Here is a 20,411-nt window from a genome sequence, read left to right as displayed (position 1 = left end):
ACCCAATACACCAACCCTCTACTGACACACACAGATACCATTTTTTTCTACTGTTCAAAGTCATTTAAGCCAGCCTGACATTGTTGCTTTTGTTCTGCTAGGTGAAGATCCGGAGAGCTGTATATCAGGGCTATTGTGTGCTGTTGTTGTGCTTAATGCAATCACAGAAAGCATGAGCTTTTTTCACTCTCCTTTTTTATCAAAAGTCTTTGCAAAAGATGTACTCTCACTCCTGAATGTCAAAGAGATGAACGAACATTATCTGATATAAAACGCCCAATGTGGACACATACAGATAAATAGATGGACGTGTTCTGCTGCTCAAGGACAAGACAAACACTAGCCTGATCGGTGAGGTCAGTTTTGTCACCGCTAACAAGAAACAGGAACTTAAATATAACTTATTTATGAAAGGAAGTATCCAGAAAAGAATCAGGAAGTGGATGAAAGAGACCTGAATCAAATCAAGCACAATAATCCACATAATCAAACACTAGCCAGCCTAGGAAGCGACAGACAGCACAACTCCATACTATAGACTTTATAAAAATCATTTTAAGAGCTTCTTCTTTGAGAGAGAGACTTAACAGCTTCAACACTGGTGTGACAGGTTCCATCACAGACGAGTAGAAAAATGAAGATCCTTTCACGCGCATGGTCTCAGTAACCGGTTTTTGTACAGAGATTACATAGAAATGCTTGATGAAATTATCTATAAAATGACAAATATCATAGAATCCTCACTTTCATTAGGTATACACCGTACGTGGCTGAAGTTTTGAAACTATTGTTATAGCAATTGTGCTTTCCTATATCTGTTATTAAATTGTATTAAAAAGTGCCATTTATGATGTAGATCTATTCTATGTACTCCTTAAATGAACTGTCCTTCTCTTGTGTTGTTTAAGGCTCTCCATAAGGAGACATTTTAGAAGAAGTCATTTTGTATGTTCAATGTAAAACTGTCTACTGTCCGTACAATAAAATCCAATGGACCCGGACCTATGGTTAGTGACACTATATCATTCACTTATTTCCTCTATGAGCATTACATTTAAATGCCCACTTTGTATCACATGGATCAGGAACCACCAACTTGGCAAGTGTCTCTGCTTTCTTAAAATCCTAACAGAAGGTTAGGCTTGCTCAACAGTCATTTTGTACCATATGGACACAAAAATGGAGTAGATGTGTGAGCATCTTGAAAACGACTATTCCAAAGTCAGAGAGAGACAAGTTATAGGCTGACTAAAGGCTAACTAAATGTTTAAGGTCATGTGTAAAAGCTGCACAAGTTGCTATACAATAATGGCTTTCCATTTTGAATGAAACAGCTGTATGGCAGTTTAACACTCATGACCTACCATGCACCTATCCTCCTGGTGTCTTTGGTCCACAATGTGAGCCAATGTGTATCTGGAAGGATGTGAATTTGCCTACAGTAACTGAATGCCATTTGTTCATTCAGATATATGATGAATTCCTATATAATAAATATAGAAATCAGATATATAATGAATGAAACTTAAACATGAAGGTTTATGGATTTTGAATAAAAAAACACTCAGCAACAATCCCAACAGCAAGAACATGTTTTATAAGAGCAATAAATAATCACGTATAATTTCTCTGAATCCTTTTCATTGAAACCTCATACATATATACATATTAAATTCAATACATATTTGTTGTCTCAAAATAATAACTTCTCTGGTGATGCACACAAATACTGGTACAGGTTTACAATTACAGGTCATTCTCCCAAGCCCCAGGTCTCTGTGTTAAATATGAACAGACTGACATCAGCCCAGCCTCCATGGCAAGTTTAAAGAGACATATTTAGGTACAGTTCATTCCCGAGTACATATTGAGTATTTATACTGTATGTCGAGAGATTATTCTGTACATTCAGCTTTTATACAGCGTTCATTCATTGAAGTGCAGGTTGACATGCAACAGGGGGGGGTCACAAGGGGCAACACACTGGCATTTCCCATCGAAGACAATGACAGCCAATGCACACATTTCAAAGCATCTGGAGCTCCTCTCCCTAATGCCTCGTGGACGTACAGAAACATAATTTCATACTTTGCCCCCTCCAAACGTGGCAAATTAAAAGATTTGAGCGTTAGATACAAACACAAAGGTTAGAGGGGTGGGGTGGGAATGGGAACTGCTGTGCCTAGTCAGGCTTTCTAGGAACGTTCCAACAAATTCTCTGAACCTCGTCTCTCCTGGGATCAGTGAATTTATAAAACATTGTTACTGTTCACTGTTTGAAGTCCATCTTCAGCATGGGAGCAGACGGCGGGGGGGGGGGGGGGGGGACTGTGGTAACTACTGTACATCTGAAGCATGAACAGCCTGAGGCCGCACTGCCAACAAAACCCCAGACAACTACAGCAGCATGTCTGTACGGGGTAAAGGCTCCAGGAGCAGTGTGTTTTATAGTATTTGTGTGTGTGTGTATGTATGTGTGTGTTTGTGTGTGTGTGAGAGAAAGAGAGAGAGAGAGAGAGAGAGAGAGAGAGAGAAAGAGAGAGAGAGATAAAGTGATTTCCTGTGCATAAGTGAGTGTGTGAGTAAGAGAGAGCAAACATGAATTCCTGTATGTAACCTACTGTGTGTGTGTGTGTGTGTGTGTGTGTGTGTGTGTGTGTGTGTGTGTGTGCTGGCATGCAGGCATACTTCAGTATGTGTGTGCAGAGACCCAGACCTGTACTTGACACCACCTCCCTGATGAATATTATGGATTTGTTATTAGTTACAGAGGTTTTAAAAAATAATTTGACACACAGCTGAAAAGGTGTGTCACTTAAGGAAGCGGGGTAGTCATTTAGATGTCATAAAACTAATGTAGGCCTAGGCAAAGTTTACAGTACACAATCACATTACATCCAGTAATATTAGAAGTTCTGCTGCCTGCATACAACAAAGCACAGTTTATAACATAAAGTTAAATCAAAAATTGAACATTACAGTATTTTGCTGGAACAGTAACTGCTCATATTAGTGATAGCTATTACACCGATAATATCAATATTAATATCTGCAATAGTTACCTTTACAATTGCAGTCAAAACAAAAAAAAGGTTTCCTCCCTCACAATGCATTTCGCTCTCATTTACAATGTCCATATTATATTTATATTAATAATGTTACTCTTCCATTCACATTAAAAAAAGATAGGATTTTTACAATAACATATTAACCATGATCACACTTTGACACTTTCATTTGTATAGGAATGACATCTTCCATCCCAACTTCTCCTGTAATCTCTCCCAATGGCATTGTACAAAGTGGTGCAATTTTGCCCATTAAGTAATGTTTCTATCCCAACATATAGGCACTAAGGCTATGTACAATGACAAAGAGTAAAATGGCATTAATCTGTAGGTTTTACATTTTAATTATAGGGCCTGTAGAGTATGCAATACACACAGTAGATAATTCCTAATTTACTTTACCAAGGCGTGAGAACTTGTTGAGATCAGGTGCCTCTCCTTAGGCAATGATAGTGGATTAAAATGTAGCATCACTGATAAACCAAAACAATCCAATCCAGTTTAAAAAAACTGTTAACTTTCTGTTTGTGCAACAAAAAAAAAAGGAAAAAATGGGTAATTACCACCACTCAGCCATGTCACAACCAAACACAGATATAAAACTTTAACATGAAATATTCTCTGACCAAACTCTCAGAATGTCATGTTAGTATGGCTTGCTTATTGCATTTGAGGAAAGTGATTTTGAGCAATACTTCAATAAACTCTCCACCATATACACTGGATTCCAGACTTCAAAATAGCAGGAGTGGGGAATAGACCTTTTTCGGATAATAATAAGGACCAGTCTTTGAAGTAGGTCCATAAAAATAAAATGTGTCCTCCATGTTGGAGAATCAAATGTTCACCAAATGTCTCATGACAAAGCAAATCAGAATAGAACAACAACATTGGCTGTAGTGATTAGCCCTGCATTGCAATCTTAATCCACCATCCGTGTCCCTTGTGTTGGTAATGAAATGATTGTCATATGATGATCAACATCACATTCGTCGCGAATCCTGTGATTCAAAATGGCAACAGCCACGCACCATCTCCTCCGTGCTCTGACTGCTGTTGTCTTTGAATGTGTGTGACTGTATGTAAGCGTCCTTCACGACCACTGAAAGAACCTGTATACTCCAATGATGACTGAACTAAATAACGGGGACCTGACACACACCTACGCACACCACACAGAAGGTCATTCTGGGGTCATGTGTGTAAATGCCAGACTGGAATCTTGGCTGAGCCGGAGTGAAAGCTCACCTCTAAAGCCACTCTCCTCTGCTTCTGGCTACCCCCTGTCATTACCTGCCCCTTTTTGGTAGCTGCCACTCTCTCTCTCATGCGCTAGTGTGTCTGTTTACGTGTCCTGAACTGTGATTGGCAGGACTGATCGTCCTCGGCACCCCTCACACGTTTGTATTCAGCCTGAATGTGCAGTGGGTAGAAGCGTCTTGGGCGGATTTTGCTTTGCGTTTGTTTGGCGGCATGCACATCTGCATCTCGTCCTTATTTGCAACTGAAACACAAGCGCTATCCAAAACTAAACGGACAAACAAACAAACAAACAAACAAACAAACGGGCTGGATGAGGCATGCTTATGCAGCTCAATCTGGTCGCGAGACGACGGGGCTCAAGGTTCTACACGCTAGGGCAGCCGACGTGAAAGTAGCAAAGTCTCATCAGACTGTGCTTGCTCTTCTTCCTCCTCTTCCTCTTGCCCGCGCCTCCTCCTCCTCCTCTGCCGCCACTGCCTCTACGCTGCTGCAGGGCTCCAGCGCTGCCCCTAAACTGGACCCTGGCTCTCACAATTGGCCCTGGGGCTCCGTGGCCCCCTCCCGTTGGTCCCCTCACACCACTGTGCTGATGCGGTTGATAGGCTTGGACTTGGAGCTGCCCACCGTGCCGCTGTTGCTGCCACCCCCTCCCCCGCTGCCACCGGGCCCCCCCCCACCCGGGCCCCCTCCCTGTGCCAGCGACTGGGGTGGGTGGGGGGAGAGAGGCGTAAGAGGCGTAAGAGGTGTAAGAGGTGCATGAGGCGAGGGCGGGGGCAGGGGCGAGTGAGGGGGTGGAGGCGGAATGGTGGAGGGGTGCGGGAACTGGGGCACATAGCGCGCCGTGATGGCGGTGGGTGGCGCCTGGGGTGGCGCAGCAAAGACAAAGTGCTGATGGTGCGCGGGGAGGGGGCTGTGGGCGAGTCCACCGCCACCGCCCAGGTGGCCGTGGGCGTGAGAGTGGGCGACGTGCGAGTGGGCGTGCGGGTGCGGCTGCGAGTGCGACAGCATGAGCGGCATCTTGGGCCCGGGGCCGGGGCCGCGCACCGAGTGTGTGGGATGCAGCGGCATGTGTGTATGCGCCTGCGAGAGTGCGTGCGCGTGGTACATCGGGAACGGAGACACGGGAGAGAGCGGGGAGTGTGGCGAAAGCGGAGGAGGCGTGCAGGTCATGCCCATGCCCATACTGATGTAGCGTCCTTGCTGCTGCTGCTGAAGCATAGCATGCTGGGAGATCTGGACCTGCTGCTGGCTGTACTGCTGCAGCTGGGCGTGGCTTGGCATAGGCATAGGCTGCGGGCGCCTGGGCAAGGAACCGCGCTGGATGGTGTGGTGCATGCCTGGTGTAGAGCAAGGGGGCACGCTGACCATGGGCACGGCCTGCACGTGGTAGCGGTGGTGGTGGTGATAGGGGGGTGGCGGCTGGCCCACGCTGTTGTTGTGGCAATACTGCGCGTGCAGCGCCTGAAGCTTGGACGGCCCACCGGGGTCGGTGAGGGAGGACGGCGAGAGCGGCGGCGGACCCCCACTGGTGGGAGGGGGCACGGGTGCCGGGTAGTGCGGCCCAGGAGGGATGAGGGGGGCGGGTGGCTTGGCGCGCTTGCTGCCAAACAGGGAGCCCAGGAAGGAACCCGAGCTGCTGCCCCCCGAGCCACTCCCAGTCCCCCCCCCACCAACCCCGCGGGGCTCGCCGCTGCTGGATAGACCACTGGCGCAGCCCATGCCTCCGATGTTGTTGCCACCCATGGTGTGTTGCTGTTGCCCCGGCCCACCCCCCACCCCTACTCCGGGGCTCAGGATGGGGCGGTGAGGCCGGTAGTCGTCTAGGCCATAGCAACTGGACATGGGCATTCGCTGGTGGGGCCGTGGGCTACTGATGATCGACCCCTGTCACAGACAACAACAAACACGTCATTAAAAATAGATACACGTGGATGGATGGACACACACACACCCAGGAATACACATTCACACACAAACTGTTTCCACACAGAGCCACACACACACACACACACACACACACACACACACACACACACAAACACACACACATCCAGATACACACAAACAGATGCAAGCACACAATCAAACACATAGAGGAAAGATTTAATAAGGAATCGGACCGGACAACATAGACGGATCAGAAACAGGCCTTGTTACTTAATTACATATGGTACTTAACTACATTTTGCATTAAAATGAAACGTCTTTAATCTTATGTCTGATTGAAAACATACATCTGCATTTCTGTGAATATTTTCTCATTCTCAGCATGCAGAGATTATCATAATGATGTCTTGTTTTAGTTCATTAGCAGCTGCTATCAAGCAGGGCTTCTCCAATCATCCAGTCAACATCGGCTCATTAGAACAGCCACAAACATTGATGGCACAGCTCAAATCACAAGAACACAACACAACACAACAACACAGACTTCAAGTCTCCGTGAACAAGCATCAGTGATAAGAGGTGTAATTAGTAAAGCCACATGGTTGCGTACACCACACAATGTGAGAGAGTGGCAGTGAGGGAGCATGCTCACTGTTTCATGCACACACATGCGCGCAACCTGCTCAAACACACACACACACACACACACACACACACACGCACACACACGCACACACACGCTGGTGATCAATAGCACATGCACGGTGCACAAGAAGGATGGTCATGCACAGGTGCAGAGGATCAGTCCATGTTGGTGAGCGGGTGGGTGGGGTGGTGGTTTGATTTTTAGGAGTGAGAATGGTAGCAGCGCTCTTCACACCCCTTCAGACTTACTTCGATGGTACTATCCAAGGAGCCGGCGCTGTTTCTGCGACCTCGTTTCCCTGCAGCCCAACCAAGCAGAGCAAGGTCAGGAGGACAACATCCCCACTGGAGCCCAGCCTTCCTCCACACCCCACCCCCCTCCCTCCACACACACACACACACCCACACACACACACACACACACACACACACACACACACACACACGCACACACACACACACACACACACACACACACACACACACACAAACACACACACTGGGTAACATCACTGCTATAAACCTAGCCTCCCCGAGGAGCACCTTACACTGAACCCTCCCATGCTCTTCCAATTGTTTTCCCCACATACAGTATTACTAGGGATAAAAAACACATTCCCTTGATATGGGCTTTGCCTGCACACAATACGATTTGCTAAAGGGATTCAAGCTTCTCTGAACACCTTAACAAAGAGCGCTCCATTGCCATGTACTACATCACCATTAAATCCCCATGTCCCATTCCCCTCTTCATGCCCTGCTTTCATTCTCATAGAAATATAATGATAATAATAATTTATAAAAATAAGAGGAATATATTGTACTCCCCACATGCGTTTCACAACTTTCCCCTGGTAAAATTCCCTCCAGAGTACATTTCAAAGGCATTCTTCTCTTGCTGTGAGGCTTTCTACCGAGACGTCAGGATTCAGAATCTGCATTTGGAGCAGCTCAGCACTCTCCTCTAAATAGAGATGAATGGAGATTCATTTGAATACTGCATTCTTAATGTCTGCAGAGCCTCTGACACAAAATAACGCTGAGTGCGGAGGAATTGATTTGCTATTGAATATTGTATGCTTAAAGGGGTCCACAGGAGCATGGCAGCCGTCTTGATAGTTATTTATCTTAAGCTGTTTGAAGAGTGAGATCACTGCAGGAAAAGCAGTCTAATGAAACCTTTGGGGGGTGAGGGGAATTAAAATCAATCCCTTGCTAGTCACTAATTGGTCGTGGGAAGACCATCATCATACAAAATGGCCAACATTTGGTTACCTGTATATGTAGTATTCTTTTCAGAAGCTGAATTTTGATGGGTAGTCTAATCATTGTTATTACTGGGAAATGATCAGTAAGAGTATTTAATGTTTGGCTGCTTTTATCAAATGTGGTAATATTAGATCCCTTTTCAGATAGAATCCAAGAAAGAGCTACAGATAATTACCAGGCAGTGATGCAGTGATTGTCTTAAAAGACACTTCCTTTAAAATTAACATGTATTTATACATGTAAAGACCTTTAAAGTGTATTCATTTCAAAACCTAAATATCTATGAATCTGAATGTAAATAAGTTATTATTTTATCATGAGTCTTGATGCAAAACAAAGACCCTTGCAACGTAGCAGAGTTTTAATGACCCACTAGAGGGCACTATTACATCTTATATGCACAGCTCTCTCTCTCTCTCTTTCTCTCTCTCTCTTTCTCTCTCTCCATTTTGTGATTGAGCAGCATCCTCTAATTTGGGCAGAAGACACAGTGACACAGTGACACAGCGTTAGCGTGCCCAGTGTCAGTGGGTAGTCACACGGCCTGGCAGCTCTTCCATACAGTACTTAGCTCCTCCGCACAAGAGATGGAGACAGAACCATTTCCGTCTACACTTAACAGGTGACGGTGCATCACCCCATAGCGGAATCCGACTTGAGTGCAGCCTTCATTTGTCACATTTGAAAGATGTGCATCTCAAGCATGTCTCAATTGAACTACAATTGAACTCCACTCACTTGATGTCAGAAATAACTAAGGTTGATTAATTCACTCCCCCTCTGGCAGCGGTCAGGCAGCAGCCCATAGGGTCAGGCTCTAACAGGCTACAAGGCATCTGAGTCACATCAGTGGTTCTGCTAGATCTGTGTGCACTGTGTGTTTTGACATGGAGTGATCATGACAGGCCTCTGCATCCTTTTCCCCTGCTTCAGCAACCTGTGAGTGTGGTGTATAAGCAGGACTGGGAAAGAGCACAGCTCATCTCTACCTCCAGGTTTTCTTCAGCCCTTACAGAGTGCCCAGTGTCTTGAAGTGTAACTTCACCCCCAGCTGTGAGCATAACTCCCCGCACTGGAGAATTTTGGAAAAATTCTTAAAAAGTGGGCAAGGGGCTGAGAGGGGGGTGTAGTGAGGCTGGGGGGGGGGGGGGGGGGGCTGGGGAGGAGTGTAAAGCTCCTGTGATTGATGAGTCCTGATCTCACACTCACACAACGGGTGGGTGCTGGGGGTGGTGGGCCGCCCATTTCATGACATAAATAAGTCCCAAACTGTTGACCTTACGTCAGCATCAGCTTTGCAAGGTTCAGGCTGATTTTAAACAGTAGATGGCGTGTTGAGCCATTCACAACCCATACAAATGCAGTTTTTAATAAAATTGTGTTAATATTACAGTAGCACCAGCACTGATTCATCACAGTAGTCATATCATTTCTGGGCTCTGTAAAGCGCCCTGAGACAATGTTAATGTTTTGGCGCTATAGAAATGAAATTGAATTGAATTGAATTGAATTTAGGGTGCATTTAAGGGTGCAGTTACACTTGTACCTGTCTCTGAGAGATCTCGCAAGGAGGAGCTGAGAGCCGTGCGCTTGAGCCCGTCGGTGTTGGCGTATGTGTCATCCAGGCTCGGCCTTCCCAGAGTGCCGTTCACCGCCTCGCTCTTCATCCCCACACCGCCTCCTCCTCCTCCCACGCCACCACCGCCCCCTTCGTTCAGAAGGCCAGGCCGCATCACACCTTTCTGCTTCTCCAGCTCGGCTGCGGAGGATTGGACAGAGAGAGAGAGAGAGAGAGAGAGAGAGAGAGAGAGAAGAATGAAATGAGAGAAATTCAATTAGCAGGAGGGAGGCAGACAGAGAGTGAAATATCACTGAAAGAAAAAGAGAAAAACAAGAGACAGAAGTAGAGAGAGAAAAGAGAAAGAAGGACACTAGAAGGAGGCAGAGAGGAAAAAGAGAAATATACAGAGACAGAGTGTGGGAGAATGAGTGAAAGGGAGATGCCCACAGAGAGGGAGAGAGAGAGAGAAAGAGACAGAGAGAGAGAGAGACAAAAAAGAGAGAGAGAGAGAGAGAGAGTGAAGGCAGGGGAATTGAGAAAGCACGAGGGAGATGAACAGTGAAGGAGGAGAAAATGAAAGATGAACCCAGAGCAGCAGACACTTTTTCACCGATCACAGCCCCACTCTAGCAGGTTACAGCACGGAGCAGGGAGCTCCCCACCCCCACCCCCAGCCGTGGTGCACTGCGCTGCAGTTTCACTCACACTCCACGCGGTACTTCTCCATCTCCTGCACCTCGGCGATGCTCTCTCTTAGGTCGCTCACAAAGCGCGAGCGGTCCTGCTGACTAGGAGCCGTGAACACGATCAGAACCTTCCTCTCGTCCCCCGGGATGGCCGACGTCAGACGGATCCCATGAGGGTAGTCTGGAGGAGGGCAAACACAGCACAAGTTCTCACTCTAAAGGATGCAATAGCCATCGATGCAACACTCTGGCATTTTCCTAGAATGTCAAAACTCATTTTAATACAGTACACATATATCTACAGCAAGGAGACTCTGAGGAGATGTATAGTCTGGCAGTTGAAGAACTTATAGCAGCATTCATGAGGAGGCCATCAAAGTGTTGGGGTTTTATGGTGCGTGTACAAACACTGAGATGAGTGAGTGTTTAGACATGGGCTAAGTATCATTTTCATCATGTCTGTGGGCAGCAGATGACCACATAAATACAAGGGAGTGTGGAGATGTGGCGAAATATCAGTGACACTGAGAGCTTCACGTCAAAGAAGATCAGAGAGAGAGAGATACAGAGAGAGAGTGAAAGCAGGAACGAGAGAGATGCAGAGGGAGAGACAGAGGGAGAGACAGAAAGCAATAGAGAGAGAGAGAAAGTGAGTGAGAGAGAAAAGGCAAGAGAGAGAGAGAGAGAGAGGGGATGGTATGTTTGAGGGAGAGTATGTGTGTGTGTGTGTATAAATAAAGCAGGAGAAACAGATGGAGAGACCAGATGGAGAGACAAGCACTTACAGGAGTTCTGGAACATGTGAACCTGCATTTCCACCAGGGGAAAGGACTGTCTGAAGCTGTACGTCACCAAGGTCTTCTTCTTCTGAAAGATCTTAGTCACCTGCAAAGAGGAGTGGAGCGCATTTTAATTTCCAGCATCAGAGGCAGTGGGAGATTGGTGGGGGGTGGGGGGTAGTGGGGGCAGGGGTGGGGGATGGAATGGGAATGGGATGGGGACGGGACGAGGCGGGGTGGGCTGGTAGGGAGGAGTAAGGGCTCCCCGGAATGAGGCCACGATAATGAGGGTGCTGCAAGAGAGCTACGAGGATGAGACGCTGAAGGCTTGTAAATCTACCAGTGCCCTAGTGCTGCTGATGCTGATGCTGCTGCTACTGGGATGAGGAGGTGGCTGCAGCTCGACACTGAGATTTACATGCTGATGCTCATGCATTCTGCTCAGGGTTTCCTCATGCTGAGAACTGCTTTTTCTTTTTTTTAAATGACACTATGACAAACGGACTTCAAACTGAGCAGAAAAATGTCATCAACCAAAGGGTGTGTTAATAATGTGTTAACTGATTTATGTTCAGGTATTTATTTATTTATGTTATACCTGAACACATCATTTCAGGGAAGCTAACTGATCTATGCATTCCTTCCTCTGATATCTCATGTTCAGTGCGTAGTCAGGAGTGAGGCGGGCTATAGGGGACTGAGTTTCTTACCACGAGCAGGTCGTTGAAGAGGAAGACCTCCCTCTGGTGAACTCCCGTCCTCTGGGGTCGATTGGGGTCAGGAACCTCATACAGCTGACAACAACACACCAGCCTGCGATGAGGCAGGGACAGCACCTGCACAAACACACACAGCACACGCATCTGCCATTAGCCAACTACACACAAGCACAGACGTGACAAAACCCACGATACACACAGGCACACAGTACCTGCACACACATAGAGGCAAACGTCATACGTAGACATATTTACAGGAATGGGCACATGTAGGCCTGGGCGAAAAAACATTAATAATACATATCGGGATATACACTTCCTCGATAGCAATAAGCAAACATTTTGTTAAAAGGTTTGGTTTTGCTGGTTAAATGCAAATGCTTCAGAAAAGCATATAATACATAATACAAGATGTAAATGTAATGTAATTTATGCATTGCCACTCCAGGCACAGAGGGGAGTCATTGTAGATGGCTATTGTAGAGGGCAGGAATGACCTAATGTAATGGTCCTTATTGCTGGCTCTGATGCTCTCAACTGATGGCTGCAACGCAAACTGCACTTGCCAACAGACTGGTACAAGATATGCAACATCTTGGTGCACACATTGAATGACCTAAGCTTACTCGGAAAGTAGAGTCTGGTGAGTCCCTTGCTGTAGACAGCCTCAGTTACATTTCCAGTCCGGGTAAATGCCCAGCATGCACTATCACCATGCACACTATCAACAATTACAAGCTGGCTAATCCACTTTATCCACCCAATGCAGATCAACCTCCTTCTTATGCAGGAACACACACATGTATGTGACAGAACCATAAACCATCAGATTAACTCACACCATACTTAAAACACAGACACACACACACACCCACATGGCAGCGTTACACCAAAATTAGCCTGAAAGAAAAACTGCACAACTAACCTCTACAGGATATTAAAAAGCTAATCCCAAACGCCTGAGAGAAACTTGCTAAATAACCCACCTCCAAACCACCGTGAAAGCAATCCAAAACAAACCGGTCTCAGCGCCTCACCCCACAGAGCTGTCACTGTGAATCCGCTTGCCACACCACGCCCCGCGCCCCGGTGAGTGAAGGCTCTGGTAATGCCCCTCTCTGACCAGCTCGTTCAGATCAAGCCCAGGCCGGTGACTGTGAGCGTGAGTAGTCAAATGTGCTGAGGATCAGAGGGAACACTTCCAGCCATCACAGCCCATCTCTGTCTGTCTGCAGACGCTCTGGTGCATTAGCGTGTTAGCAGTGCTTCGCTCCCCAGTCCCCACACAGGGGCTCATGTCCACATTTTCAGCATTGCTTATCAGATGCTCTCTAAGATTTGAGAAAAAGCCCAGGGCATCAGTGGAGAACTGGTTTGGGGAAGCCATCTGATTTGCCCTCAACTACACTGTCCCTCAGTGGGAAACATGACATGACAGTGGCCTCCAAAAGTCTGGGCATCACTGGTCAAAATATCTGTTATTAGTTCAGTGAGTTGAATTGATCTCTAGGCTTTAAGTTAAAGATGAAACATTCTTTTGAAGATTTTAAGCAAGATTAGTGTATTGTTATTGTAATTTCAGAGTGAAAAAATTAAAGGAGCACCATGCAAGAGTTTGGGCACCCAAAAGAGATTTGAGCTTTCAGATAACTTTTACCAGGATCTCAGACCTTAATTAGCTTGTTAGGGCTATGGCTTGTTCACAGTCATTGTAAGGAAAGGTCGGGTGATTACAAATTTCAAAGATTTATAAGTACTCTGACTTCTGAAACCTTATCCCAACAATCAGCAGCCATGGGCTCCTCTAAGCAGATTTCTCTGAAAATGAAAATAATTTATGCCTACAAAGCAGGAGGCTATACGAAGATAACAATGTGTTTTCAGGCAGCCATTTCCTCAGTTTGCAATGTAATTAAGAAATGAGCAGTTAACAGGAATGGTGGGGGTCAAGTTAAGGTCTTCCAGACCAAGAAAATATGCTCGTAGGATTGCTGGAAAGGCACATCAAAACCCCTGTTTGACTGCATAAGACCTTCAGGAAGATTTAGCAGGGGTGGTGCACTGCTCTATTGTGCAGTGACACCTGCACAAACATAACCTTCATGGAAGAGAAAACCTTTCACGTGTCCTCACCACAAAATTCAGCGTCCTAAGTTTGTAAATGAACATCTAAACAAGCCAGTTGCTTGTCCTGAGGACCAATGAAGTTTAAATAGAACTGTTTGGCTGCAATGAGCAAAGGTATGTTTTGGAGAAAAAAGGGTGAAGAATTTCATGAACAGAACACCGCTCCAACTGTTAGGCACGCGGGTGGATCGATGATGCTTTGGGCTTGGGTTGCAGCCAGTGGCACAGGGAATATTTCACTGGTAGAGGGAAGAATGGATTTAATTAAATACCAGCATATTCTGGAAAGCAACCATCACACCATCTGTAAAAAGGCTGAAGATGAAGAGGGTGGCTTCTAAAACAGGATAATGATCCTCATCCTCAGAATAACCACAATGGACTACAAGAGGCACAAGCTGAAGGTTGTGCCATGGCCCTTACAGTCTCCTGACCTAAAGATCATCGGAAATCTGTGGAAATACAAGCTGTTACTTGCCAATGGGGATTTTACTTAATACTGAACTGAAGCCATTTACAAAGCTAGACCCAACTATTCTCAGTAGTATTCGGAAATGACATCTCAGGCTTACGGTTAAGCCCTACTAGTGGGCCTCTATTTAATCTCTATTCTTGGCCTAATCTGTATCTCGGGCCTTTCTCTGAAAACGGCTCTATCGGGCTATCGGGTTCTCCATGCGGTGTTCCGAAAAAGACCGGTGGGCCTATTTTCATCTCTAGTCTAGCGCTCGGCTCTGTTTCGGGCCTTTATCTGAAAACGGCAATCGGGCTCTATTACGGAGGCCACTATGGATACCATTGAGGCTATTGCTCTATGGTTCTCTATTCGGTGTTCTAGAGAGAAATACACTACTTCAGCAGTGTTTTTAGTGTACGTTGTACATTCTTTTAATTATGTTTTATTCTATTTTATGGACTTTGTCCTTTACTGATTCACTATGTTCTTTAGCTTTTATTTTTCTATGCTCTTTTCACAGTTTTAATGTTCCTTTTGCTAAATCATATTGATTTGCCTCTGAGTAGGAAATGAGCTATATAAATAAACTTGCCTTGCCTTACTGCCCATGCCGGGTGGCCAAACTTTTACCTAGGGACATTTTTTAATTTGAAACCATAAAAGCTGGGAAAAAAGGAATCTTGTTGAAAATATTAAAGAAATGTGTCATCTTTTAACTTTAGTAACAGAAATTTTGACCAGAGGTTCCCAGATCGTTGCATGCCACTGTATGTATGTATTACGAGCATTATCTCTGTTCACGCTGACTGCAGCCCTTTACTTTGGGTTAAACTGTAGTGTATGTAGTGTTTGACCAAAGACTCAAATGTGAGCACATATTGAATATACTGACACAATCCACTGAGGTACCAATGAGAGACTTCCCAGCCCTACACACAACTGTCCACCATGATCCAAAATCTCTCAATCCAAACAATATAATGCACCATATGCCAGATGATAATCCTAAAAGCAACCAACACAAAAGAGAGACAAATACTACACAAAAATATACACTTTGGCTGGTAACCACGTAACACAACCCACAAAGCCAGAACTTGGAGATTACACAATGTATGTCTATGGTCCACAACAAACTTCACTGATTTTCAGCCTGTAAGCCTCATCACAAACATACAAACAAACAGGCAAATACCTAACCGTATGTTTGGACTTTCTCTCTTCTCTGTGCACAGCCCCTGACAAGCTGTCTGTTTTTTCATGGCTATGCAAACGATCTGCTAGGAAGAAGAAGCTGCTCGGCTCCCCTGTTGCTCAGGCACCCGTATGCTGCCAAACTCAGGGTCACGGCTCTCATCCCAGCCCGTTGGCATTTACCAAATAAATGACTTAGCCCGTAATTGTGGTCACAGCGTCCTTGTCTCTCACAGCACAGAAAAAGGGGGGGAAAGTGCCTGGAAATATCCAGAAGGCACAGCATGGGGCTCTACGACCTTATGGTGTGTTCACTTTTTCTTTTTTAAATTATTTGAATATCCATTTTGTGTTCACACTGCAGTATCTCACTCACTGCGATACAAATGGTAAAAAATAAGTTTTTCTCCTTTTCAAAGGCTAGTCAAACTATGAAAACTTTATCCGTCAAGTTTGAACCAAAACAAAGCATCAGCGTTTGAGGGTATGACTGACAGAGCACCACTCACAGGCTTTTTCCCGACAACAACCCTCTCCACAGCTTGCACTTGAGACACGTGGTCATCGTTGGTCCGCAGCTCCCATTTCTGGATGCGCTGGTAGATCCCAACAAGCAGATCCCGTGGAATGTCCTGACCGTTGTCCACACCTGGGAAAGAGCAGGATAGTGAAATATGGACAGGTGATGATGAGGAGGAGGAGAACCCCCACTTTGTTCACAAACCTTAACAGCTTTTTGCTCTTTTATTCCTCTAGATGATAAAGCATACAGGTGCTATCTATTGATCATCCAACCAGAGGGACTTACTATTAAATCATTTTGAAAGTTGGTTGAAGCTAATATTTAAATTCATGACCTTCACAACACAGGGACCAAGCCATACCATGTTGTTTTTAGGGTAGCTTGACAGTTAGGGAAAGTGTATGATCCATCATTACACAAACCAATAGAAAGACATAACAGAAGCCATGAAGATCACCGCACCTCGCAGGTTCTTGATGAAGTCCTCCATTTTCATCTTCCTCTCGGGCTTCACATTTGGGCTGTACATGTCTGTGTTGAGAAGGATGATGGCAAACGCCAGGATGAAGATGGTGTCAGGGTTCTGAAACTGTCGGACCAGCACTGGGTTGCACACGCAGTATCGCTGACTGAGGGAGAAAAACATATGTTTTACTGAGTGGAGTTAAACAAAAACATCACCACGTGTTGATATGGTTCATCACCTAACTTATGCTTGACTGAAAAATGACTTACAAGTATACAGTATAATTCAAAGACTCTAAGGCACTGGATTACCTGAAAGCCTCAATCAGCCTCTCCACCTTTTGGGCCTCCCCTTGTACTTTGATCTGAGCCTGGAACTTTCTCAGAGCGTCATCCAGATCCATCCCCGAGAAGTCCATCTCATCCAGCACACAACTACAGGGCACAGAAAGACATTAACACCACTGGCGAACGGAAATGATGATTACTGTGAGAACCTAAACTTGAAACAACTCTAATTCTCTCTATCATTGGCTTCCTCCGCTGAAGCAAAAGCATCCTTGTTCACTTACTCCAGCACGTCTTTGTTGAACTGCTTCTGCCGGTTGCCCAGGAACTCTCCAATCATCTGTCGGCTGAGCCCTTTCCGCTCCAGGATGAAGCGGGCGATGCCCACGGGGGTGTCCGACACGAAGCCCTTTTCTATCAGGTACTGAATGCCCTTCTCTGGCTTCCTAGGAGGACACCACAAGCAGAGCTCAAGTTGAACATATCAAAGAGCTAATAAAACTAATAACTAGAGCTAAAGAGCTAATAAACACACACAAGGAGATGAAGATGTAGACCTTTATCAACAATATTTATCCACATTTTAAAACAATATGGCACACAATGATATGTGGAAAGTAGGAAGGAAAAGAATGACTACAGAAAAAAATGCACCATGAATACTTTAGGTTGCACACAGAATGAGTCAAAAGAAGGAAACCATAGTGAAGAGAATGAGGTAGAGAGAGGAAAATCCATTATGATTTGAAAGAAATAAGAGAGAATTCATCTAAAATGATCTCTAAAGGATTCAGGAAGCCAGAGGGAACTGAAGAGTCAGTGTATTATTATCCTTTTTTTCTGATGTACGTTCAGAATCTAGCAGTGATGCTTTGGATTTCAGACTTTAGATGAAAGCACACAGCAGTAAAACCAGCTTTCTTGACACAAGCGCATATATAGGTCTTTAACTGTCAGCCATGGAATTCATTTCACAGCCTCTAAAGAGCTGACGGAGCAGCTGCCTCATAGACATCACTGGGGTGGCTCCTGTGACTGACAGGACTGCTCACATGGCTTTGGGCCTTAATGAACAATGATTAGATGGACCAAGCATATGATGACATCAGTGTTTCGCCATTGCTTAGCTATACAACATTGTCAGACAACCACACATTGACATCATCGATGCAGCCCAGCTGATACAAATGTGGCTGGCAGGTGCTGAAGACTGCATGTCAACTGCATGTTGTCAGAAATACAGTAAATATCGTATCATTCATTAAACCAGCAAGCAATAGTAGAGCAGCGGCATAAACATCAGTTCAAATCAATACAAACAAATCAATACTTGGGAGGCTTCCTGAGACACACTAAGAGATGAACAGACCTGAGCCTTAGAGAAACACAGTATTCACTACCAGCTAGACAAGATGGCAGCCAGTCCAATATAGAACCTGAGAGCCCAACCCAGTAATCCAACTATGATACAGATGATGTTTTGAGCCAAATATAGATCATAGTAATAAAGAGGTATTACCCTCCTTTACTAAACGAAGAGGTATTACTCTCCTACACTGCAAGCAGTGGAAAGGTGCCAAAGGTTTCTCTTACTTGTTGAAGAGGTTGAGTCCGATGCGGTACTGCCTCCTCTGCACCACGTCGTTGTTGAAAGCAGGCGAGTCCCAGCTGTGGCGGCTCTCCCTCTGGTAGGTCTGCTTCCCCAGCGGGGGCATCGGCTCCCTCAGGCTGTCCCGAGACGACGAGCCCGTGCTGCAGTTGATGGTCTCGTTGGAGTTGGTGGTGGAGTTCAGTGAGTCGTTGTCTCCGTCCGAGCAGCAGGGCTGCTCCAGCACGCCCGGGATCATTGGGGGCATGGAGGATGTGGAGGAGAGGGGGGTGAGAGGGGTGAGGGGGGTTAGGGGGGTGAGGGGCGGCTGCTGCGGGGAGGGGGACGTGGGGGTGTCTGGGTATGGGTGGTGGTGGTGGAGGTGGACAGGGTGGTGCAGAGGGTGGTGGTGGTGATGGTGGTGGTGGTGTAGGATGGTGTGGTGGGGCAGTGGCGTGGGGATGGGGGAGGGCAGGGGCCGGCCAGGGGTGCGAGTCTGACCCTGGGCGGTGCAGGTGGACATGGTGCGGGCGTTGGGGCTATGCTTGAGCGTTCCCTGAGGCGAGCCCCCGATCCCTACACTTACACTTCCTCCTCCAACTCCCACTCCGACTCCTCCACTTGCCCCGACTCCCCCACCACCAGGGGGCTCCTGCTCGTACATCAGCTGCCTGTTGAGGGAGCCGCGGTCGGAGCGGTCGCTCATGTCCACCGAGCTGTCGCTGGGCGGCTCGATGGTCAGCACGGGCAGGTGCGGGCCTCGCAACCGGTAGTCACGGCACTCGGTGCAGGGCGTGCTCCGCCGGCTATTGCCGCTGCCGGCGCCCTCGGTATCCCGGCTGTCCTCCCGGCCTCCGGCCATCATCATCCCTCCGCCGCTGCCGCCCCCAATGCCTGCCCAGTACTCGGTGTCGGTGCTGCTGGGGGCGCGGTCAAGCGAGAGCGGCGAGGAGGGCATGCCGTCGTCCATGTAGAGCGTCACGTCGCTGTAGGACGTGGCCGTGCTGTCCTCGTGCATGCTCAGGACCCCGCCGGCGCGCTCCCGCTCCGCAAGGCGGCGCCGTGACAACGACGGGTTGCTGGGGTTGATCCACACGCACTCGCCGAAGTCGTCGCTCTCCTCCCCGCCCAACCCTTCCCCACTCTCCTCCTGTGAGTCGCCACGGCCTGACTGACAAGTGAGCGTGTCGTCCATGGAGTCCGCCAGCGATTTCACCTGTAAGAAACAGCCAGGGAGATCATGCGTCATGCATTGCGACGATAAATTACGTTGTATTATTGTAGGTATGAAATATCAATACTTAGCGGACATCACAAGAAAAGTGTGCCTTTATATCAGCTACTGTGCCCTCTAGGTGTCAAAGCGGTAACTTTAGCGACTGCTGACACTAATCTCTACACACTAAGCTACAGCATATGCAATGAGTGCCACCTTTACCCGGGCTGTTTTAAAAGACTTAAAGGGGAGCTTAGGATCTTAAAGAGCAGCATTTACCAGATTTGCCCAACTGAGAGTGCTAATTTGTTTGGCACCAGGGAGTGGTGGCGCATCACCGCGTCCTCTATTGGCCCCAGCAGGTGGTGACGCACAAACACACATACACACACACTTGCATACATACACACACACACTTATACACACATATATATACACAAACACACACACTCACTTGTTTGGAGAAGGAGTCGTCCATGTTTGTGTAGTCCTCCCTCTCTCCCTGGCAGTCGGGCGAAGAGGCGCCCTCCTGGTCGTGCGAGTCAGGCTGCCCTGCCAGCCCCAACGCCATGGGGTGCGGGTAGCGCTGCTGCTGCAACTGCGACTGCGACTGCATCTGCGGCTGCTGCCGCTCGTCGAAGGAGTACTGCTGGCGCATATTGGAGAGGATGATGCG

General features: G+C 46.8%; 1 protein-coding gene across 1 annotated transcript in view; it reads right to left on the bottom strand.

Moving 5' to 3' along the window:
- Window positions 1-2,314: 2,314 nt before the first annotated feature.
- The window catches only part of LOC105898897 (IQ motif and SEC7 domain-containing protein 2-like), a 64,450-nt gene continuing 46,353 nt past the window's right edge, over window positions 2,315-20,411 (bottom strand). The window contains exons 3-14 of the mRNA XM_031565518.2: window positions 20,190-20,411; window positions 18,525-19,735; window positions 17,216-17,377; window positions 16,956-17,078; window positions 16,641-16,807; window positions 16,165-16,304; window positions 11,869-11,994; window positions 11,165-11,264; window positions 10,399-10,560; window positions 9,679-9,891; window positions 7,113-7,162; window positions 2,315-6,215 (exon numbers count right to left, since the gene is read on the bottom strand). The exon at window positions 20,190-20,411 is cut by the window's right edge and continues 144 nt beyond it. Coding sequence (XP_031421378.1) covers window positions 4,905-6,215; window positions 7,113-7,162; window positions 9,679-9,891; window positions 10,399-10,560; window positions 11,165-11,264; window positions 11,869-11,994; window positions 16,165-16,304; window positions 16,641-16,807; window positions 16,956-17,078; window positions 17,216-17,377; window positions 18,525-19,735; window positions 20,190-20,411 — 3,987 coding nt within the window. The 3' untranslated portion in view covers window positions 2,315-4,904. The remainder of the gene's footprint in view (window positions 6,216-7,112; window positions 7,163-9,678; window positions 9,892-10,398; window positions 10,561-11,164; window positions 11,265-11,868; window positions 11,995-16,164; window positions 16,305-16,640; window positions 16,808-16,955; window positions 17,079-17,215; window positions 17,378-18,524; window positions 19,736-20,189) is intronic.

The sequence above is a fragment of the Clupea harengus genome, chromosome 4 (genome assembly GCF_900700415.2).
Source record: "Clupea harengus chromosome 4, Ch_v2.0.2, whole genome shotgun sequence".
NCBI lineage: Eukaryota > Metazoa > Chordata > Actinopteri > Clupeiformes > Clupeidae > Clupea > Clupea harengus.
This window is presented reverse-complemented; position numbering and strand designations above follow the sequence as displayed.